The 23,647-nt window shown below is 39.1% G+C and overlaps 2 protein-coding genes across 2 annotated transcripts in view; both read left to right on the plus strand.

The window, feature by feature from the left end:
* Window positions 1-18,308, plus strand: part of myo10l1 (myosin X, like 1) — a 47,777-nt gene extending 29,469 nt beyond the window's left edge. The window contains exons 16-41 of the mRNA XM_087779361.1: window positions 296-398; window positions 517-597; window positions 676-800; window positions 1,049-1,166; window positions 1,579-1,685; window positions 1,769-2,057; window positions 2,116-2,967; window positions 3,161-3,284; window positions 4,202-4,340; window positions 5,140-5,244; window positions 5,318-5,413; window positions 5,483-5,576; window positions 5,646-5,701; window positions 6,249-6,391; window positions 6,703-6,897; window positions 7,239-7,396; window positions 7,477-7,597; window positions 8,351-8,499; window positions 9,137-9,285; window positions 9,342-9,549; window positions 9,610-9,746; window positions 9,813-9,936; window positions 10,583-10,933; window positions 11,925-12,101; window positions 12,173-12,364; window positions 15,950-18,308. Of these exons, the coding sequence (XP_087635487.1) occupies window positions 296-398; window positions 517-597; window positions 676-800; window positions 1,049-1,166; window positions 1,579-1,685; window positions 1,769-2,057; window positions 2,116-2,967; window positions 3,161-3,284; window positions 4,202-4,340; window positions 5,140-5,244; window positions 5,318-5,413; window positions 5,483-5,576; window positions 5,646-5,701; window positions 6,249-6,391; window positions 6,703-6,897; window positions 7,239-7,396; window positions 7,477-7,597; window positions 8,351-8,499; window positions 9,137-9,285; window positions 9,342-9,549; window positions 9,610-9,746; window positions 9,813-9,936; window positions 10,583-10,933; window positions 11,925-12,101; window positions 12,173-12,364; window positions 15,950-16,054 (4,498 nt within the window). The 3' untranslated portion in view covers window positions 16,055-18,308. The remainder of the gene's footprint in view (window positions 1-295; window positions 399-516; window positions 598-675; window positions 801-1,048; window positions 1,167-1,578; window positions 1,686-1,768; window positions 2,058-2,115; window positions 2,968-3,160; window positions 3,285-4,201; window positions 4,341-5,139; window positions 5,245-5,317; window positions 5,414-5,482; window positions 5,577-5,645; window positions 5,702-6,248; window positions 6,392-6,702; window positions 6,898-7,238; window positions 7,397-7,476; window positions 7,598-8,350; window positions 8,500-9,136; window positions 9,286-9,341; window positions 9,550-9,609; window positions 9,747-9,812; window positions 9,937-10,582; window positions 10,934-11,924; window positions 12,102-12,172; window positions 12,365-15,949) is intronic.
* A 1,086-nt stretch (window positions 18,309-19,394) lies between these two features.
* On the plus strand, window positions 19,395-23,266 carry pttg1ipa (PTTG1 interacting protein a). Its single transcript, XM_087780330.1, has 7 exons — window positions 19,395-19,643; window positions 19,979-20,031; window positions 20,217-20,325; window positions 20,610-20,712; window positions 21,448-21,513; window positions 22,084-22,130; window positions 22,771-23,266. The coding sequence occupies exons 1-7, from the start codon at window positions 19,559-19,561 to the stop codon at window positions 22,806-22,808; spliced, it is 501 nt and encodes a 166-aa protein (XP_087636456.1). The 5' UTR covers window positions 19,395-19,558; the 3' UTR covers window positions 22,809-23,266.
* The last annotated feature ends 381 nt before the right edge of the window (window positions 23,267-23,647 follow it).

The following is a 23,647-nucleotide window of genomic DNA, read 5'->3' on the forward strand; positions in this document are numbered from 1 at the left end:
TATTTAGATCAGTACCGATGTAGGAAAAGCACATTGTTAGAGTGCTGAACTGTCTGTATCTTGTGTGTGTAATAAAGCCCTGAATCCTGCTGTAGAATAATACTAGTGTGGGGTATTGTTATGAGTCAAGCCCCCTTAGATAATAGTGCTTTAGTGCTCTTGTGTTTCCCCAAACTTAACACAAAATAATTTTACATTTCAATAAATGTAAATTTGAATGAAATTACTGACAATTGGAATTATGTTTATTATTGCTTTCACTCACACTCTTCCTTCATTGTTCAATGTTCACCAGAGTGGATTTCATCTATGACTTGTTTGAAAAAGTCGGCAGCAGAAATAACGAGGAGAAAATGGGAACAGCTCGACGAAAACCAACTGTTAGCTCTCAATTCAGGGTCAGTAGATCTTCATATTGTTTTTATTTAATCTGATGCTCATAAAGACAGCTAATGAGGTACTGGGTCCTACCTTGTAATTGTTATTATATTTGTAATTATCACTTTCCTTTCTAAGGACTCTCTCCACGCACTCATGGCCACCCTGAGTGTTTCTAATCCTTTCTTCATCCGCTGTATCAAACCCAACATGGAAAAGGTAATTGTTTTTTTCTGAGGTTTTTATTACCATATGAAGGAGCGTCTAATTAATTTCAAATTAATGTTTTACCTGCAGAACCCTAGTATCTTCGACCCAGACGTAGTCCTGAACCAGCTGAGATATTCTGGGATGTTAGAGACTGTGAAGATCAGACGTGCTGGGTTTCCTGTCCGAAGAACATTTAAAGATTTCGTTATACGGTGAGTGATGATTTATAATCCTTTTGTATGTCAATATTATTTGATTATTGCCTGTTGATGTATTCTGTTGTTAAGCTTTTGACACATCAGGAAATATGACAAGAGATCACAGAAAAATGGTAGAACGTAAATCTGCAAATTTGCTCCAATAACCATTTGAATGACATTTCTATATTATGAAATACTTTGAATTATGATCTTTGTTTCACTCCTAATAACTCGAATGTCTCTCTTTCTGTCTTACGCAGCTACAAAATCATTCATAAAGAGAAAATTCCTACAGCTGGAGACGACAAGAAGAGGAGCACGGATCTTCTCACCCGTTATGACAAGACTAAGAAAGAATGGCAGTTAGGAAAGACCAAGGTGTGAAATTAAGGTTTTGAGTTTCTGCTTGATCTGATCTAAGCTCATCAATCTCATCTAAGAAAAAGCTATTGAACAATAGATGACATAAAAGGAGATATTAACTTTAATTTAACTTATTAAGCTTCATCATTGTTATTTACAATGTAGTTTTGATTTTTTTTTTATATATATACAATTGTTTACAAATATGTGTATAAAACAGTATGATGAAGTGAACAATTATAAAAGTTTTACAGGATCATTGATCAAATGTTTTCTTCAGAACTTTGCCACAAAAAAAGTTTCAGCAATATGTTGACAAGCCACTTTTAAAAATATAAAACCTTCTGATAAGAGTTACATAAGAAAGAGGTCAACGTGATCCAGCAGAAAATCTGATGACATCACCAGTTTCTTTTTTCTACTGCAGGTATTTATGAAAGAGTCTTTGGAACAGCGTTTGGAAAAGGACAGAGATGAGGTGCGGCGTCAGGCAGCCATGATAATAAGAGCGCATTTACTCACCTTCTCTGCCAAGTAAGACATCCCCTGAAGCCATTTAAATGAACGATCATTGCCTTCGGTTTAATTTACTTTTCTACTCCTCGTTTTGTCCGCAGGAAGTACTTGAAGCGTGCTCGCGCCAGTGTCATCACCTTACAGAAGCACCTGCGTCGGCACATACATCGCACAAAGTTTGTGAAGCAGCGTAAAGCAGTGCGGGTGCTGCAGAAACACAGGCGAGGTCAAGTGGCACGTACTCGTGTACGGAAACTTCGAGAAGACAAGAAGAAAAAGGAGGATGAAGAGAGGAAAAAGAAGGAGGCGGAAGAGAAGAAGAAAGCTGGAGTGGAAGGGAAAGAAGAGGAAACTAGTGATGAGGATGAAGACACAGATAAATCCACAGAGGTTAGTATTTAGATTCATTTTGGTGTAAACCATTTATTTCATACTTTTCTCTCTTCAGAACAATGCCAAGCAGATGGAGGAGATCCTGCAGTTGGAGCGAGAGATCGAGCGTCTTCAGAAGAAGAGAGAAGACGAGGTGTCTCAGCTGTGTGAATCCTCCAAGCAGGAGCTCCAGCTTCGCAGAGATGCCGAACTCAAGAGGATGAAGAAGGAAGCGTCTCGTAAAGCGACTGGGCTTATCGACCTTCTGAACTTCGGGGGAGTGGATCCCACACTGCCAGAAGAAGCTGCAAAGTCTGCACCGGAGGTCAAAGCGCCTAATGGTGCGAGCGCATCACCACGAACGTCCAAGGATGAAGAGGTTGATGAAGGGTTCCACGCTGAAGAAGAGTGTATCCCGCTGCCGGACTTCCCTCCTCCTGCTGAGACGGACACACCAATCGACCAGGCCATATTTGCCCAACTTCCTCCACCTCCACCTGCTTTTGCAGAGGGAACATTGCAGCCTGCACCTCCTCCTCCACCAGCATTGTCAACAGATGCTGCTGCAGGCCTCCCTCCACCGCCTCCTCCTCTCCCATCGGAAGATGGCACCACCATCCCACCAGCTCCTCCTCAGCCTCCCGCTCCACCAGGAACAGAGGAAAAGAAGGAGGACGAATCCAAACCAGGGAGGAAGGTCAGCATGGTGGACAGTCTGGGGGACGGAGAGGAGCCCATCTACAGCATGCCAGCCGACACAGAGTCGGACTACGACCAGGAAGAGGAAGAGGGTTCGGTCACAGCTGGAGACGACAGCTCCGTTTCCGGGAGTAACCGAGGCAGTGCAGCTGTGACGGATGAGGAACACCCGAGGAAGTCCACGTGCACCAACGCCAGCATGGAATCCTACAGAGGCAGCTCTGACTCTGTGAGGAGACACACTTACACGCATCCGCACAAGTGTGCACGCAGATATGTATGAGCAGCTCTAAAGCACACTTTTTATTTTTTAAGATCAGACTAGTGTTATTAAAGTTTGAATGTGACTCATTACTGGTCATTTAAAACTATTGGAGTTTGTTATTGTTTGAAAGTGAACAGACTTGTCTTTTTGGTTCCAGTATGCAGGCAGTGACGATGAGCATGACGGCATGATGGACACTGATGAAGAAGTGCCAGGTGGCAGAGTTACACTGCTGAATGGAAATGGTCCACCTTATTTCCATGGATACCTCTACATGAAGGGTGAGTCACATATTGTAGATACTGAAGCAAGGGGTAAAATGTATTATAAAATCACAGACAAGGGTGTTAAGAGCACTGTAAATAAATAAATATTTGCTTAGTAACACTTTTAAAGTAGTAAACTAGTTTTAAAATATTGTACTAAAGAAATAAATGTCAATAGGGCACCTTTAAAAAGGGGATTTGATTCATATTAAATATATATTTTAGGTCATTCAGGTTAAGGAGAGATCCCATGGGTTTGGGTTAGTTGATGATTCTCTTTGAATACACATAATTACAAGATAGTGTATTTTATTTTTTATTCTTTTTATTTAATATGTCTACAGGATTTTCTTTGTTGTCTTTAGTTGTTTTGGCTTTTTACATGACACCTGTGACTTTTGTGCGGCCCTGTGACATATTATATTTCAGCTTGTATTTGTTATCCGGAAACATGCTGAAAACATTTATTCACATTTTTAATTTTACAAAGTTGCACTTTTATTACTTGTAACCTCTTATCTTGTCTAATTTGTCTGAAAATCTAAGAACAATTCACACATTTCTTTTGGTAAATATTCATGTTTAAAGACTGACAAACAAGATTGAGGCCAACTCCAATGATTAGACAGATGAGAGGTACATAAATTGAGTTTTGTCAAATTATTTTTTTGTAATAAATTCATTTTACACTTAAATGGTACACATAAATATCCTCAAACATGCGGTGACTGAACTTAAAGCTTAAAATAACCTACATTGGTGTTGAAAGAATTTTTAGACAGATATTTTCACTTATTTTCACTAAATTAATTACACATATTGGTATCATGTGAGGATTGATTACAGTGTTTTTGTAAGCAAAACAACATTTACTTTAAACGTGGTGTTTTATATGACTACTCCACTTATTCATCTTTATTTATTTTGTTCAGCTGGTCTGATGATTCCCTGGAGGAGGCGCTGGTGTGTGTTGAAAGACGAAACTTTCATGTGGTTCCGGTCCAAACAAGAGTCTCTAAAGTCTGGATGGCTTTACAAGAAAGGAGGAGGACTCTCGACTCTGTCACGGAGGTTGTTGTAGTTTTTACTGATTCCAGTGTTAGCATGTTACGTTCACGAGAGGATGACAGATTTTTGTTTCATGAACCTCTGTTGGACAAGTTGTGTTTTTGTCAACAAATATAAATGTCTTTTTTTTTTAATGAACGCTAATCATTCTGGGAAACAGAAGATTAAGGAATGTATTTCTACCATATGCAGGAAGAGGATTGTCTCTGTTCTTATTAATGTTATTATTGTTATTATTTAAATCATTATTAATTATCATTATTATTGTTTTCATTATTTCATTGATCATCATTATTATTCATTCTAATACTATATTTTATGCTCATTATTATCGTCATTGTCATAAATATAACTAATATTAGTAATATTAGTATTAGTAGTAGTGGTAGTATATGTTGAGGTATGTATTTTGTCTTGTCAAAATTGTCTGCATTCATTTTCTAGCACCTGAAGGGGCCGTTCAACACAGTCCTGTCTTGTTAGATCTTCACCTTTCCTTGGGCAACATCAAAATAAGACACAATTAGAAAAGTTGCGACATAATTAAATACTTAAGATAGGAGGGTGATTAAAATAAAGGTTTTATAACACACATAACACACACAAGTAAAAACAATATACTGCTATCTTGAAGTAAACACTATCTTGTCATGCATATTTCAATATTTTAAATTAAATAAAAGAAAATATGTTAATAATCAGTTTAATACGTCTCAATTTGACTTCAATATTTGATCGTGCATTTGACTCGAGTAATTGAAACTTACGAATGTGTTGTCTCGCTGCTTACGTTGTACATCAGGAACTGGAAGATGCGTTGGTTTGTTCTGAGGGACAACAAACTGATGTACTACGACAACGACAGCGAGGAGAAGCTGAAGGGGACTATCGACATTCGTGCTGCAAAGTATGAAACTCTCGCCAGTTCCTGTATTTTGTAGAAATGTTTGGGTTTGTTTTACTGATGAACTCTCTCACAGGGAGATCGTGGACAACCATGAGAAGGAGAACGCTCTGAACATTGTGACGGATGACAGGACGTATCAAGTGTTTGCTGAGTCACCAGAGGACGCGAGGTGAGGTTACTCTGGATTTCAAGAATCAGTTTCATCACCATACATAATGATGTTCTTGTCTGTGTGCAGCGGCTGGTTTAAAGTGCTCAGTAAAGTTCGAGTGTGCACACCTGAGCAGCTGATGGACATGTCACACGAGCAGGCCAACCCCAAGAATGCCGTGGTCAGTCTCTTACAATATCACAAATTATCTTGAATGCTTGTAAGATTTCTAAAGTTATTTCTTCTTAAGGGGACACTTGACGTGGGACTGATAGACTCAGTGTGTGCATCAGATAACCCTGATCGGTAAGTCTGCTCAAGTAATTCTCAAATACCTGCATTCTTGAGAGGACATGATATATCCAAAGTGTGGAACCAGTACTGAGGCTAAGCCTGCAGGCAAACTCAGCAGTGTCATCCATCAATGGTCCCAGATCTTGGGAGACCTCTAGTGGGGAAACACAGTGACCAATGAATAATTACAATAAAGAATATTTGGCAAAACAGATGAGATATTATTGCATGGGATTCCCAGTTATTAAAGCAACCTTAAACTGTCCTCCAATTAAGTAATGAAGTTAATAATTATATACGGTTTTAGTAAACTTTTGACTATAAAGTTGTGAAGACAGGAAGTTAAATTGGCCTGAATTCCTTTCTCTTGATGCAAAATCTTATTTTATTTCAGCAAATCTATATAAATAAATCCAATGCTTTGCTAAAGATCATGAGTATTGTTTAAAGAAGGATATTGTTAAAACCAAAATAAAAATGTTAAATGTTTTTTTTGTTAAATGAATGAATCAATGAAATAATAGTTGAAAATCCAAAATGTTTTACTTGACCTCCACAGGCCAAACTCTTTTGTGATCATCACGGCAAACCGAGTGATCCACTGCAACAGCGACACACCAGAGGAGATGCATCACTGGATCAGTCTGCTACAGAAACCTAAAGGAGACGCCAGGATTGATGGGCAGGAGTTCCTAGTCAGAGGTAAGAGGTCCACATACTATATTCTTATTATTAATTATTACGTTTATTTCAGAGTCGAGGGGGGAAAAAAAATCAATGAATGTAATAATGGTGTGTTTCACTTGTGCTTGCGTCTGTAATATTGGATCTTGTTAGGATCCTGAATATCTAAAAAGTCCTGATTGATCGAGGGTGACTAATAACTCATTAAGTGAATCATTAAATGTATTAAAACACATTATCAGGACAATGTTGAGTTGTAATAGGCTTTTAGGAGAAATCTGACTCTTGGGCTGAGGCTGAATGTTGTTGGATCCAATTTCACCTCGCAGGCTGGCTGCACAAGGAGATGAAGACCAACACCAAGAGCACCTCTCTGAAGTTGAAGAAGCGCTGGTTTGTTCTGACCCATGGATCTCTTGACTACTACAAGAGTGCTGAGAAGAATTCGTCCAAGATGGGAACTCTGGTTCTGAACTCCCTTTGCTCCATCATACAGCCAGATGAACGAGTGCACAGAGAGACGGGTGAGGAGGAGGAGCGTAATCCTGACACAATCCTAGAATAAAAGTTTCTTTAAAATATATTTGCATTGATTTCTGTGTTTTTACTGACCAGTAAAAAGCTCAAATGCTTTTTTTTTTTTAACTATTGTGTATAATTATTTCATTGACTTAATTTAACGTCATTTTATTATAAAGTTAAATAATGTTTTATTTAGTTTAATATCATCCATTTTCATCCAATGTTTGTATCTTTTTATTTGATTACAAAATTGATATTTCTGATTTTTAACACATACTCATTACTCTATTACTTTTTCCCTTTTTACCTTGTCCAGCTAATGACAAAAGTGTTTCTCTGACAGGCTATTGGAACATTATTGTTTATGGTAGGAAACATTCTTATCGACTTTACACCAAAATGCTAAACGAAGCCATGAGATGGACGGCCGCCATACAAGGAGTGATCGATAGCAAAACTCCCATTGAAACTCCGACTCTGCAACTCATCAGAGACATCAAGGTAAGACACCAGTTACTTTTTAAAGGAATAATCAAATTAATCTGTTAGTTTTTTTAAATTGATGCATGTGTTTTTATCAGGACAATAGTGTAAATCCGGACATTGTGGAGCAGATGTACAGAAGAAATCCCATCCTCAGATACACACAGCATCCCCTTCACTCCCCGCTACTCCCACTGCCATACGGAGAGGTCACAAGCTGTAAGTAAAATCACTTCTTACTCTGAATCTGTCTCTTGTAATAATTTGTGTCTTGTGTTGCTTCCTGAACAGGATTATGAACAACAGATAACTAAACAAACAATGGATATTGTGATTAATGGGCTTATTATCTCACTAAAGTATAACTGAAAACAATGACACACTTCAAACGTTGGTCCTTATGGAAAATAATGTTCTACATAGTTTTCCATATTTACCTTTTTTCATTTACCATCCATTACAAAGTTGTTTGCTGACATTTAAATGATAAGAAGCTGTCGTTTCTCACTCACTCAAGTACAAATAATGACAACAGAACATAAAACTGGTGAAAAACAATAACTTTTACAACTAAACAAACCGTTTAAAATTTTGTTTTTATTTGTTTAATAAATCCTTTACTTTTTGTCGTTTTTGGCTTTCTTTCAATTGCCAGAGGTGTGTTATTATTAAGTCATATTAAAAAATTGTAGATAAACATGTTTGTCTATTATTATACTGAGACTTCCAATTAAAGTACAAACAATGTTGAAGGAAGAATGGACTTATATATTTATATACTTGTATTTAGATGCTTCAAAGGAAAATTCTAACGATTTAAATCGTTATTACACAACCGAAAATCCACATTAATGTAAAAAAAAAGAAAAAATGGAAAATGTATAAGGGAAAAAAACATATTCACATAAATGTTTTACTTTTATTTTGTGTTGTCTTGTTGTTTCATTTGTTGTGTTGTCTGTCTTTGAGCAGTGCAAAGGCAGCAGGGATATGCAAGTCTCCAGGACGAGGCGGTACGTGTTTTCAACTCCCTGCAAGAGATGGAGACGCTGGCAGACACAGTACCCATCATACAGGGCATCCTACAGACTTGCCAGGACCTTCGTCCACTCAGGGACGAGGTAATTCCAGAGTCACATTTTGGGAATATTTAATGTGATGTTTGAAGACTTGTTCAGTCTCCTAAATTAATTTTTGTTCAAATACTCGCTGAACCTGTCGAACTGATTATCTGTCTGATGAAGATACATCCAATGACTATCAACTTCATATTTTCACAAGTATTCACATCTATGACCTATTTAGTGTTGTTTTTCCCCCTTTTATTATAAAGTAAGATATGAATGGGACACAAATACTAAACTAAACATTCACATAAACATTTTAAGGCAACATAAAGCTGTTATTATTTTAAAAAACTCAACAGAACTTCTCTTTTTGGTGTATTAACCCTCATGTAATCTTATATGCAAAGGTCGTTCACCTTGATCCAGACACACAAAAGGGATACCAAATACACATTTGTTTTCGGGCCTTTGGTTCACCTTGACCATGAAATAACAAGTGTTAATAAAGAATTGAAAATTAAACAAAATAATCAAAAATGATTTCTAATCAATCTTTTAGCAACTACAACAAAGTTAAGGGAATCTAAAAGAGTGTGTACTTGTGAATATTTAAATGTAACATGTTTATTTGTTATACATTTAATTTTAGTTTTTTCTCCAACTATCACACTAAATGCTACTTCATTCCTAGGTATATTGTCAGGTGATCAAACAAACCAATCACGTGCCTCAGCCCAATAGTCCGGCTAATCGGGCTCACTGGCACCTTCTCACCTGCATGAGTTGCACCTTCCTCCCGAGCCGAGCAATCCTCAGATATCTGCGCTTCCATCTTAAGAGGTAAGTCAGCAAAGTCTTTAAAAGTGGAGTGTGAATTTACTGTGCTTTCATGTCAGGGTACGAGAGCGTTACCCCTCCACAGACATTGAACGCTACGCCACTTTTATCGGGGAGTCGCTGAAGAAGACCAAGACTCGGGAGTTTGTTCCCTCTCAGGAGGAGATCGCTGCCCTGCTGGTGAGGCAGGAAATGAGCACTACTGTTTACTGTCATGGAGGCGGATCCTGCAAGATCTCCATCAATTCTCACACAACAGCCGGAGAGGTGGGAAACTACTGAGCCTGAATCTGTGGGAATGTTGTTGACCGAACAAATGTTCTTCAGGTGGTGGAGAAGCTCATCAGAGGTTTGGCCATGGAAGAAAGCAAGAATCTCTTCTCTCTGTTCGAACACAACAGCGTTACCGACCGGGCTTTGGAGAGCAGAGTGATCGTGGCTGATGTTTTGGCCAAGTTTGAACGGTGACAATAAAGCCGCTTTGGACTGTGTCTCCTTTTGACTAAATTTAAATTGTGTTTATTATAAAGACTGGCCGGCAGCGAAGAAGAGGAGGAAGAAGGAGAGTGGAAACTGTACTTCAAACTCTACTGCTTCCTGGACGTAGAGAGTATGCCAAAGGAAGGAGTGGAGTTTGCTTTCATGTTTGAACAGGTGACACGTAAAGACAGGCATTATAATATATATCATAACAGTTTTCAAAAGGTATCAGTGAGATTGTGATATTTTCAATTCCAAATGATGCTCAATCCTTTCTATAATATCTTTGTGGTTGTCTCTGGTAAATTGTCTACATCAACAAATCTATTTTGCATAAACATTCACTGGTCAGGATGTCGCAATGCACATTAATTCATTTTGATTTTGAGACGAAGATCCAAGGGCCTTTAGTTTGACATGTGATTTAGAGATAAGATTTTTATATGCATTAAAGATGCTTGCTGTCGGCAAATCATGTGAATATGATTTTAAAAAGATAATTCAAAAAGACTACAAAAAAAGTGCTAAAAGGACACAGTTTAATGAAAGATTTGAATATGAAAATTTAAATATAGGTGAAAAGAAAATGAAGTTGTAAAACAAAAAACTTCACATGCAGAATTAGAGGTCAAATGGCCAGTTATTTATTATTTGACACTCAATACCTTCAAATTTTTTCTTTGTCAAGATTGTAACTTTATTATATTTATCTTATTGGATATCAATTTTGATGAAGCTACGTAGAACATTGTATTGAGTTGTATCAAAAATCCACCATCCATCCATTTTTTTGAAATATGTAGTACTGTGTGTCTCCCAGGCTCACGAGTCCCTGATCAGCGGACACTTCCCTGCCTCAGAGGAGACTCTGCAGCACTTGGCTGCTCTGCGACTGCAGTATCTACATGGTGACGGAGCGGGCCGGGCCGGATGGAGCCTGGGGACCGTTTATCCCACCGGACGCCTTCGCAGCCGCATCATGCACTCCACTAAGCCAGGCGTCGGAGGCGCTGCAGGTGCAGGAGGCACAGGAGCCGGAGCGGTAGATGGGAAGACTCCAGCAGGAGGACCTGGAGGGCCCTCTGTCGGAGTAGAGAAGCGAAAGACGCCCAGTTTTCTGGATGGAACCCTGAGGAGAAGCTTTAAGACGGGATCACTGAAGAAGCAGAAGGTTAGTAATAGAGGAGAATAATAGACTTAAAGAATAATTGAATGTGCATTTTGTTCATTCTTTTATTTATTTTTCTCTTTTTTTTTTAGCCAATATTATTGTCCTATTCAAAGTTTATTTATTATAGTCTCTTAGTCGCCTGCAGTTGATTCAGAACTCTGCAGCAAGAATTCTGACCCGCTCCACTAGAAGAACTCACATTTCTCCGATCCTTAAAACTCTTCACTGGCTTCCAGTTTCTTTCAGGATCAATTTTAAAATTCTGGTTCTTACTTTCAGATCTATTCATGGTCAGGCTCCTCCTTACATCAGTGATCTGATCCAGCCTTACACCCCAGCTCGGGCTCTGAGGTCTGTGGTTCAGAATCTACTGATGGTTCCTCGCACATGGTTCAGGACCAGAGGAGAAAAAATCCTTCCAGGCTGTTGCTCCTAAGCTTTGGAACGATCTTCCTCTATCTTTGCGCTTGATGGAGTCTACTGACTCCTTTAAGAAACATCTTAAGACGTTTTTATTTGTTCAGGCTTTTCCTTGATTTTCTGGAACTCCTGTTGAATTATCAGTTTTATCTTGCCCTTTAAAGTATATACTTTAGAGTATTGTTTTGATTGTTTAAGCGCTTTGTGACCCTGGTCTAGAAAAGCGCTATACAAATAAAAATTAATTACTTACTAATTTACTTAGTCTCAGAAGAACTGCTGCATTAAAGTGGCGTCAGAACTTACTAAACCCAATTTTATGCAATGTTTGATAAAGTTATGATTTTAGTTAATTCCAAAACAGTTTAATCATCTGTTCTTCTAAGAATCCACATTCCTGGAAATTTTCATTGAAATAATTTCCTTCACAAGTTGTTGTGCTAACATACAGATGACATACTTACTGTAGCGAAGCTCAAAAGAACAAAGGTCAGAAATGTGGCGGTGCTGCATTCTGCTGCATCCAGCGTGTCACATGACTGGATCTCACTGACAATGTTTCTTTGCTCAGGTGGAAGAGGAGCAGATGCTGGAGATGTGGGTGAAGGAAGAGACCTCTGCCACCCGAACCAGTGTTCTGGAGAAGTGGACTCGGCTGCAGGGGATGCCTCAGCATCAGGCCATGCTGAAATACATGAGCATCGTTAAGGAGTGGCCTGGATATGGATCCACTCTGTTTGATGTGGAGGTGACGTCATCTGCGCTTATTGAATAAGAGAAAAACAGACCACGAGTAATGATGAATATCTTTTTTTGCAGTGTAAAGAGGGAGGCTTTCCTCATGACCTGTGGCTCAGCGTGAGTGCGGACAATGCGTCGGTCTATAAACGGGGAGAACCAAAACCTCTGGAGACTTTCCAGTATGAGCACATCACTTTCTTTGGAGCCTCGCAACTCTGCACTTACAAGATCATCGTGGACGAGAGAGAGATGTTCTTTGAGACGCCACTGGTAACTTCATTTGATTTCTTCCCGATTTCATAAATCGATTATTTAAAAAACATAGACAACATACAAGATTCCATTTTTTTCTCAGAATTTAACAATTTGTCTTTGTACAGAACATAGTTTTGTTGGAAAATATATAATCATTGTATTTCAGAATCAGAAACTTCTATTGCTAGTGTTGCTTTGTTATAATAATCATTATATTTATTACTTGTTTTTTGTGACAAATTTGATTTCATATCAAACTTTATTTGTCACATGTGTAGTAGTGGTGATTTCTTTCCGAAAATTCTTTTTTTTTCTCTGTTAAAAAAGTGAGTATGTTTTGTGAGAATTTTGGGAGACAACAATTTAAGGTAAGGTAAGGTAAGGTAAAACTTTATTGATCCCTCAGGAGGTCTCCTTTGGGAAATTGTTTTTTACCAATAGCCAGCAATTTTTTCATAAACAATAAAAAATAATACATAAAAAATAAAATAAGAAGAACATAAAGAGGAAGAACAAGATGACACAATCTAAGTCTAAAGACAAAGACAAAGGACATAGGTCAAGGAAAGAAAAACAACAAAGACAAAGATACAAAGACTAACATGGAACAGAACATCCAGATACTTTCACTCCACTCCTGCCCCCGAACTCAGAATTGTACAATTTAATAGCCCGAGGGATGAATGAGTCCCTGAGTCTATTTGTTTTGCACCTGGGTAGGAGCATTCGTGCACTCGTTCTGCTTCTCTGCTCACTGATGACAGTGTTCAGAGGATGACTGTCATCATCCATGATGGACAGTAGTTTGTTCAATGATCTCCTCTCAGCAACTGTCACCAGTGAGTCCAGCTTCATTCCAACCACAGAACCAGCCCTCCTGATCAACCTGTCCAACCTGTTGACACTCCTCTTGGACACATTTCCACCCCAACACACCACAGCATAGAACAGGACACTGGCCACCACAGACTGGTAGAACATGCAGAGGAGCTTCTTGCAGATGTTAAATGATCGAAGCCTCCTCAGAAAGTACAGTCTACTCTGAACCTTCTTATATACATGGTCTGTGTTGCAGGACCAGTCCAGTTTACTGTCCATCCACACACCGAGGTACTTATAGTTGTCCACTATCTCCACCTCGTCGCCTCTGATGGACACTGGACGTGGCTTTGTCCTGGACCTCCCGAAATCCAAGACCAGCTCCTTGGTTTTTGAGGTGTTCAGCTGCAAGTGGTTCCTCTCACTCCAGTCCACAAAGTCACGTATCAGACTCCTGTACTCGTCTTCGCTGTTGTCCCTGATGCATCCAACAATGGCAGTGTCGTCAGCATACTTCTGGACGAGACTCAGCTCTGAGTTGTAGCAGAAGTCTGAAGTGTAGATGGTGAAGAGGAGAGGGGCCAGTACTGTCCCCTGAGGTGCTCCTGTACTGCACACCACAGTGTCAGACTTGATGTCCTTCAGCCTGACATACTGTGGTCGATCAGTAAGATAGTCCGTAATCCAGGAGACCAGACCAGGGTCCACATGCATCTTAGTCAGTTTGTCCTGCAGCAGAGTGGGTTGGATAGTGTTGAAGGCACTAGAAAAGTCCAGGAACAGGATTCTCACTGAACTGCTTCCTTTATCCAAGTGGGAGTAGGTCCGATGCAGGAGGTGAAGGATGGCATCTTCCACACCAACTGCTGGCTGGTAGGCAAACTGCAGGGGGTCTTGCGCGTGCTGGACTTGTGGCCTGAGATGTTTGAGGACCAGCCGCTCCAGTGTCTTCATCAGCTGCGAAGTCAGTGCCACCGGTCTGTAATCGTTCAGCACACTCGGTCGGATCTTTTTAGGGACTGGAACGATACAGGAAGTCTTCCACAGAGTTGGTACTTTCCCCAGCCGTAGACTGAGGTTGAAGACATGCTGGAGTGGCTCAGCTAGTTCAGCAGCGCAGGTCTTTAGCAGTCGAGCAGACACCTTATCAGGACCAGCAGCCTTCCCTGGACGAATCCTCCGAAGTACATCCTGTACCTGGAGTGAGGTGAAGCTGGAAAGTGGTTCTGTGGAGCTGGGGGGGGCACAAGAAGGTGGGGCAGTTCCTGAGGCGGGCAGCAGTGAGGGTGAGGTGACCTGCTCAAACCTGTTGAAAAAGTTGTTCAGTCCATTTGCCTCCTCCACCGTGTCCACTGCAGTCAGAGAGGCCTTGGTCTTGTGGCCAGTGATGGTTTTAACACCATCCCAGACCTCTCTTATTTCTTCTCGGCTCAGCTTCTCCTCCAACCTCCTCCTGTAGGTGTCCTTTGCCTCCTTCAAGCATCGCTTCACCTCCTGCTGAGCTGACCTCATGGCGTCCCTGTCTCTGCTCCTGAATGCCACTTTCTTCCTGTTAAGGACATCCTTGACCTCCTTTGTTACCCACAGTTTATTATTAGGGTAACAGCGGACAGTCTTAGTAGGGGCGACAACGTCCAAGCAGAAATTTAAATAATCTGTTAGACAGTGTGTCTGTCCCTCGATGTCCTCACCATGAGACCTCAGCAGCACATCCCAGTCTGTTGTTTCAAAGCAGTCTCTGATGGCGTCCTCCACAGCTGGTGTCCACTTTCTGATTGTCTTAGTGGTCACAGTCTGTCTCTGCACCAGAGGAATGTACTGTGACTGAAGGTGGACCAGGTTGTGATCGGACCTTCCAAGTGGAGGAAGAGGTTTGGCTCTGTAGGCGTCCTTCAAGTTGGAATAAAGAAGGTCAATTGTCCTGTTATTCCTGGTGGGACAATCCATGGCCTGATGGAAAGTAGGCAGAGTAGAGTCCAGGTTGGCATGATTAAAGTCTCCAGAGATGATGATAAACGCGTCAGGATGTTGATTCTGAAGTCGAGCTGTCATTGTGTGGATCTTCTCACAGGCAGATGCAGCCGCAGCGCTCGGAGGAATGTAGACACAGCGCGATGAATTTATAAAAATAACAAGAGAAAATACGATCACCAAAAACCAAACACATATGGATGTCAATGAATGCGAACAGATGCTAATGCTATAAAAGATCCAAACACAAAATAAAAACACAGGTGGTCACATATACACTTAAAGCAATAGTTCAAAAACAGAAATAGAACTACAAGAGCATGAATAGGTAAGTATAGTGGCCTTAATAGGGAAAAATGTAATGCAAAAGTTTGAGGGAACAGGCTCTTAGGTGGTCAAGGAATTAACTATTGTAACTATTGTTAAGCTATTAAACATAAGAGAATGAAAGACTGATTGTTCCCTATAATAATTTCTTGTTAAAATCTTAACTTGTGAAATCTTAACTTCTGAAACATGGTGACGTGTCCATGTGGTCTGAAGGTCGGTTGAGTATGACAGGAAGTGGTTGTCGGTCTTGAACTTTCCTGCAAACTTCTGTTCACACGAGCAATGCAAGACCATACTTTATTTTCACAGCGTGTAATTAAAGATTTAAGATTTGATAACCATGTGCTTAGTTCACATTAGGTTAAAACTGACATTGATGGACAGTAACAGAATTAAGCCTAAGATTTTGTCCCTGTTCATGATTGAGTTCTGTGTGCTTCTGTTGATATTGTGTTTTTCAAAACTCCCTCTGCTCTCCAGGTGGGAGAGATCACCAAGATCATGCGCGCCTACATCAACATGATGGTGAAGAAGCGCTGCAGCATCATGTCCGTCACCAGCGTGGCTAGTTCTTGGGCCAGGTGATCCCAGCCCACAGAGTCGGAGCCCTCACATTAAAGCCTATTCGTCCCGGTCTGGACGGAGGCGACCGTCTGGTCGTCCGGGACCGCGTGAGAATCTGGAACATGGAGTCATCAGAAAACAGATCGAGGAGCAAAAACCGGACAAACTTTGGGATGGTCCTTTCAAACGCCTCAACAGTAATCCTGCATGTCGATGTCGATCCATACTTCAAACTTCCTCTGATCTGATTTGGGTTTATCAAGCACAACAAAGCGACCAGTCCCACGTTATCTGAGGTGCACTTCCACATCAAAGGAAAGCTTCATAGTCTTGATTCATTTAAGCTCTTTTTCTTCGTATCACTGATTTCTGAGCCTCTCTCTCTTTCTCTTCGTGTGCTTTTGTCCTCACCTCTGTCGTGTTCCCTACACTTCTTCTTGCTTGCTTTTCTATCTCTTCATTTTTTTATCTGCAAAACGTTTTAGGGGGAGGTTGGAGGGACACCTCAATGATAGTGTTCACGATAGCGCCACTGTGTGGTCAGACGAAAGACAAACAGCCAAAGAAGTTGGCTTTAAACATCTCTTAATATCTGTGAGATGAAGGCGTTTTTTTACGGGTTTTGTTCAGTCTGTGCATGGAAATCAGACTGTTCAGGCAAACATGAGACACGTGGATTTAAGTACTGCGTCATTGTGCTGTATATTCTTCACACACGTGCACATAAACACAACTGAGAAGTGTTGTTCTGTACAGTATATCACCGTAGGTATATAAGAGTTATTATGAGATCCCAGCAGCAACAGCACTGTATAGTAAATAGAAACTAAATGGAATGTGACACATGCAACAACACAGTGTAAATGACTCGTCGGAGAAAATGGTGTTGCTCCTTCACTGGTTGTGCCATTAATCTACAGGGAAAATGGACGAAACTGTGGATATGATAAGAGCCTGGATAATCAGGTTCGCAACGTCTTCATCCGATTCATGGAACTGCTGCACTCATTGAAGCCATTACTTACCGTCTCAGTGTCTGGGTGGCTGGTTTGTTCTCAAGATGACTAACTTGAAGTCACATGCAATTTCTTTTATTTAATGTTTTTTTTTGTACTCCCTTGAGTTATCTGGAATGCTGCTGACGTGTGTATGTGTGTTTAATTGTCATTTAAGTGGAACTGTCAGAAAAAAAGGGAAGCGAGTATTATAAAAGAGAAGTACTTTACTGAGTGTATTCCGTGGAAACGAGTTGTATTTACATCATTAATCTTTAAGAATGGTATTGTGATTGTGATGGGAAGAGCATGGGAGTAACGGGGGGAGGGGAGAGGGACATTTTAAATATGTATGTGGTTTATTGAGGGGTGTGACATACAGAGACTCTTGAAAAGATGTATCTTTTAAATGATGGATCAGAAATGAGGGCATTTGTGTTTTTGGTAAGTTGTGTGTGTGTGTGAGACAATTCAAACGTGACTTCAAGGTTCTGTCAACAGGCAAGCGGTCACATCCTCCTAGTGTGAATACTCACGTTTACTCTATCAGATGTTGTAGTATAATGATATCAAACATGCGTCTGTGTCGACAGCAAGTGGGTTTTTCACTTCTGGTGAGAAAATGCTGAAGTCATGAATATTCGTAAGATCTGAAAATATGATTTTGTCGCAATTTGATGTCCTGTTGAAATTATCATTTGAATGATTTAATGGTTGATTTAAAAAAAGATTTAAGGCAAAAAACTTGTTTCACAATTTAATTATAAACAGAAGTTGTGAAGAATGTCATACCATTGTAAATCTGGCATTAAACCATCTACTTGAATTCATCATTAAGTTAATAAGAACAGGTTAAATAATTTAGAAAATTAGTTAAGAGAGATAATCTGAACTAGTTTTCTGTTGCATACTACAGTTATATAGAACATTCATAAAAAGTGAAAAACTGATTAGAAAACTAACCAAGACTAGTTAATCTCTGAACCAAACTGACCTGGAGTCTGTTCAGCGTCCACTCACAGTCATGTGATCAATGTTCACGCACCAGCTTTGCCCAACATGATCCCAAATCTGTCTCCGTCACTCCAGGGTCCTGTGATCAGCCGCAGGCGGCCAGATTTGGGCCCACGCTTGTTTCATCTCATGGTTGTTATCATTATTATATACTCTAACATTGTGCTTGTTGAAAAGAAGAGAGGAAGAGAGAGAAATGTGTGGTGTTCTTTTTTTATTTGTAACTGGATTTACAAAATTATGCTTTAATAAACCATGAAACTGAGGCCTTTGGTGTCCTTTTTTTTAAGTGTTAACCTTTGTGTTGTCTCCGGGTCAAGGTGACCCGAAAGCCCCAAAACAAATGTGTTTGTGGTATGCCTTGTGTTGTCTCTGTGTCAAGGGGAACGACCTCCACCATGGCATGTATTTAAGGAAGCCAGTGAGGTTGTTCACCTTGAAAACAAATTTAAAGGCTTAACACTCAACAAACTACTGTCCATCATGGAGCAGAGAAGCAGAATGAGTGCACGAATGCTCCTTCCCATGATGCAACACTAATAGACTCAGGGACTCATTCATTCCTCGTGCTATAAGATTGCACAATTCTGAGTTTAGGGGGCAGGATTGAGCGAAAGTATCTTGACATTCTATTCTATGTTAATCTTTGTTTCCTTTGTCTTTGAGCTATGTTCTTTATCTTTAGACTTAGATTGTGTCATCTTGTTCTTATTTTTATTTTTATGAATAATCGTCGGTATTGCTGTGTCTAATTGTAAAAAAGTGAAAGGAAATGATTTCAGAATCAGAAACTTGTAGTGCAGCGTTGTGAACAACATGGGGATTTTTTTGGTGGTGACCTAACAGAAAAAAGAAGGAAATAAGAAAACATCTTTTCGTGCTAAAATCAAACTTCACTGAAATTGCTCAGATTAATATAAATTACACTTGTCTTTTAATTCAAACTAAAGCAAGAAGTCAAGCTGTATCTCTTTAATAACTTAATTTAAAGTTCAAATAAATAAATAAAGTGAAAGTAAATAAAATAAGTAATAAAATAGTATAATTTTAAAGCTACTTCAAGAAATAAATACTGGGACTCCTGTGTTTGTCTTATAAGTCTTGGCCTTTTAAAGTATATATTTAAACTGTATTGTTTTTGTTTGTTAAAGCACTTTGTGATCCTGGTCTAGAAATGCGTTTTACAAATAACCTTTACTTTACTAACTATATTATACTACAATATTTTGCCGGTAGTTTCTCTGTTAAATCAAAGACAAAAAGGAAATTCCCTTCTATTCGTCTGACTGTGTGAATAAAGGCGTATCTTCAACATCATAGTGAGCTAAAGTTTAAAACCCTCCCACTCTGAAGCTGGTGCGTCAACAGCGTCAGGATCTGCTCCTCAGTCTTCGGCTCTCACTGCACTTCTCAGCTCTTTGCAGCCAAGTTTCTGTCTCGAACCTTAAGCCATCACCGTGAAGTCGATATTTACACCCGGCTTCACACCTAAAGGAGGAATATTCTTGCTGGAAAAATGGCGGATTTACGGAGTTTCGTCCCTCTTCTGCTTCTTCTTTTTGTCTTCGGCTTGACGACGGTTCTGGCTCAGACTTCCGCAGGTGAGGGAGGAAATAATAAGGATAAAATATTTATGACGTTATCTTCCTGTTTTTTTTAAATTATGTTTGTTTACATTGATTTGTATCCAATCAAATCTTTTTTGGAAGATTAAAATCTCAATATAGTTTTTTTAAATAAAGGTTACATTTCAAAGTTCAAACTCCATCATAGGTGATGAAAGTCTTCTGTGGTTTGTGTTTACTTGTAAATATCTCAGGGGGTTTTCAACCATTCTAACCACACAGGCCTCAATGAATCTGTTTACCCGGAAAATGTCTTTATTTTGAGTAAAAGCCTCTTAAATTCTCCCCTGTTTTCCTTCTTCCTCTTTCAGTGTGTGAGTCAAGAAACGGCACAAGTTGCGAAGAATGTCTGAGAAACGTGACAGTAAGTGAAGTAGATTTAAAACTATGTAATGGAAATAAAAGAGTCTCCCAGGAGGCTCTTCAGCTCCTCCTCCATACCTGCCCGACAGGTTTGGGGATCGGCCCTTTGCCTCACCTGTCCTCCATAGCTTTTTTTGTTTGTGCTGCCCTGAAAGCATTCACCTGAGCCGTTTTTGTTTTCTTCAGTGTCTGTGGTGCATCAAGACCAAGTCCTGCTTAACCTATCCGGTCAGGACCATCCTGCCTCCTCACAAGCTCTGCCCGCTCAACGACGCTCGCTGGGGTCTTTGCTGGAGTAAGAACTCCTGCTCATGCATGATCACGAATCAATTACATTTTAACGTTAGATTGTTATGTATTTCTCCGATATAAACAACTCACTTTTGTGTTAAAGTCCTTTTAGGTGATTATTGTCTGAGGACTCATCTGGTTGTTGAGGATTAAATGTTTTAAATCTGGCACAATTTAACTATTTCCTTCTATAAATGTCGCACAATGATTCCTGCATGATTTCTGTAGTCGTGCTGTGTTAGTTCCTGTGTGTCATCATCTAGAACATTTGTTTCGTCTCTTTTCAAGTGAACTTCCAGACCTTGATCATCACACTGGCGGTTGTCGGTGGCGTGATTATCATCGCTCTTCTCGTCTGCCTCTTCTGTTGCTGCAAGTGTGAAAACTTTGGGTACGTATGACACTTTTTAAAACTTAATCAACATCTATTTTAGGGAATCAATGCCTAGTACTTCAATCAATCAGTTTTATCTTGTCCTTTAAAGTATATACTTTATTGAATATTGTTTTTATTGTTTAAGCGCTTTGTGACCCTGGTCTAGAAAAGCGCTATACAAATACAAATTACTAACTTACTTACTTACTTAATTACCCTTAAGCTTGTTTTACAGTAAATGCTGTGTCTGAGCAAATTGAAATATTTGGAATCATTTAATGTTATACAAAATGAAGATTTATTTTTTAATTAAAAAAATTTGAATGTACAATTTTGACATTTTTATGTGCATATTCTGCACATAAAAAATAATAAACCAACACACTTAAACATTTTTCTCATGTTTTGTAAATAAATGGACATGTGGCTGTACATCTCTAAAGGGGCTCCTCTTAATCGCAGTTACAGTATTCGGACACTGGGGGCAGAAACGATCTCTTTAATCTTGTATATTAGAATCAGACTCAGACACTTTTATTGCTTTATGATATATCAATTATTTTACAATACAAATACAAATATAGTCATGAAAGGACGTAACAGCAGCAATTAAGGAGTTAACAGGAAGACGATAATTGTTTTGGGGCGCCAACTGTCGCTGTTGTACAGCTTGTTCTACAACAAAGACACAATCTGATCACAAATAACCTTTATTTACTTACGAACTTTACTCTCTCTTGTTATTGACAGGTCCAGCAGATTTGATGCTAAGATGCAGAGACAAGCCAACAAGACTAAAACAAAACAAGAAGAGAGGTGAGTTCTTGCCTCTGGCATGAGAAGAAAACCACAACTTTAGCAGAACCTGTTGACCCTGATCAAACGGACGACACCAGACACAATGATGATACTGAGCATGTTTTAGCATTGAAGACTCTTCTAAAAGTTCAGATCAGGACAAATAAAATGTTATGTTATGTCTTGAGTAATATCTCAAATTAGCACTATCCAGTACCAGGCACATTATTAACTGCCACCCATAAACCTCCAAGTTGTGTGCTTAGTGACTGGTTTGGACATCAAATGTTTGAAAGTCCTAATGAGAGGCAACAACAAAAAAAATAACTAGCAGAAGATTTAAATGATTTGAGTCATCTCTACAAGTTGTGAGTCAGAACTGTTTGTTCTACTAATCGTGTGTGTTTGCAAGCGGACGTCGATCTTGTTGAGAATGGCTGCTACTCTACATTTTTGTAGTCATCAGACAGCACGCACGTCAAACTGTTATCAGCCCAAACTGGTTTCTTGTCAGCCCGACTTGTGTTGATGAGCCAGAAGGATTTCCAGTCACTGTTTTGGTCTCACACCAGAATTTCCTCTTTACAGGAGAGCAGAGATGAAACAGCGCCACGACGAGATTAGGACTAAATATGGTGAGATCATTGTTTCATATTCGTGTTTCTGTTAATTTTGCTCTCCAGTTCAGTCTTGAGTACATTCTTGACTCATTTTTTAATTCTAATTTCTGCTTTGCCTTAAATTCAGAAACCAATGTTCTGTTTCACAAAACAGAACTTCATAATAAATTTACATTTTTGTAATGTTACTTTTGAAGTTATCAGAAAAATAAACGTGACACAGGGATTTGGATCCGATATTGCTGTTACACTATTCCGACACAGAAACATTATTTAATGTTTTTTAATGTGTGGTTATGAAGAAACGATTTTTGCGATTTTTGCTATTTTCTTTCACATTTTTTTAAGTGATTGTTTTGTTTTAACAGTCATGAATAGTGTAATGGACGCAATATCATAACAACCAAACTGCGATACAATAGTGGGTTAAATGAGAAGTACTAAGAGACTTATTAGTTCACTTGTTTTGCAAACAAATGTACCGGAGATTTTACCACATTGTAGTAGCATTTTACTGACAATAGGGGGTGCCAGAAACGATCTTTTTAAACTAGCAGATTTTCTCTCTGGAGATAATCTATTGACACCATGGGCTTTATGAAAAAGCTACAAATGCATTGAGTGTCTTCATTCTTACATTCTCTTTCTTCTTTAGGTCTAAAGGGACAGAATCCGTACTCCAAGTTTGCATAAAAGGACTCATCTGTCATTTTAACTACTTAACGCAGAGAACACAGTGACCGGATAATGTAAACGATTATAAATAGCAAGAAAAATGGTAAAAATTGTTGTTCAAGCTGATGTACAGGTATGTTGTCTAGTAATAAGAAATACACTTGACAACACTGGGTGACTATTTTAATTGTCTTATCAATCAGTTTTGTAGTTGTATGCATTAGAAAACGTTTTGCTTTCCTGTATACGTGTATATATCAGCAACGTCGCTCCACCAATCATTTAAACATTCTCTTGAAGAATACAGGAGTGATTATAAGACAGGTCACTGAACAGTCTACTTGTTCTCAATGTTTCTCATGTTTTAGCACAACAACGCTTCAGATGGTTATGAAATCAATGTTTTGCAATATTTGTAGTCCAATGATATGCTGTTGTTTATGCTTATATTTAATAAATTTCATATTTGTTTAAGATTCAGGTGTTGAATTTCTTACCTATGCATGGGATATTGTGTACATGTAATTTCATTTGAAATTGAATACATTTCTATTCGATTTTTTTAATGGGACAAGTAGTGTTGAGTGTCTATTTAAGTGGTCCGCATGGTTGTGAGAGTAACACATCAAGTCCAGATGAAAATAGTTTCATTGATTAATAGTGAGATCAGGTGTTTCTTTAAAACAGTAATGGTCTTCACTCCCCCTTCAGCCAGGTGTATGCACGCCTGCTTTGTTTATACAAATACAGAGTTCCTTTGAGGTGGAGACTTTTGGGATAGACGACGCGCGCTCACAAACTTTGATGATTGACCAATTATAGCAGAGTGGTTGTAGTTATGGTAAAAAAAAAAAGAT

Source organism: Callionymus lyra, chromosome 18 (genome assembly GCF_982586985.1).
Source record: "Callionymus lyra chromosome 18, fCalLyr1.hap1.1, whole genome shotgun sequence".
In the NCBI taxonomy this organism is placed as follows: domain Eukaryota; kingdom Metazoa; phylum Chordata; class Actinopteri; order Syngnathiformes; family Callionymidae; genus Callionymus; species Callionymus lyra.

Excerpts from the sequence above, each read along its gene's own strand:
- pttg1ipa (XM_087780330.1), top strand. The coding sequence starts at position 19,559 with ATGGCGGATTTACGGAGTTTCGTCCCTCTTCTGCTTCTTCTTTTTGTC. Across the intron at positions 20,326-20,609 it reads TCGCTGGGGTCTTTGCTGGA|TGAACTTCCAGACCTTGATC; the intron begins GTAAGAACTCCT and ends TCTCTTTTCAAG. Across the intron at positions 20,713-21,447 it reads TGCAAGTGTGAAAACTTTGG|GTCCAGCAGATTTGATGCTA; the intron begins GTACGTATGACA and ends TGTTATTGACAG.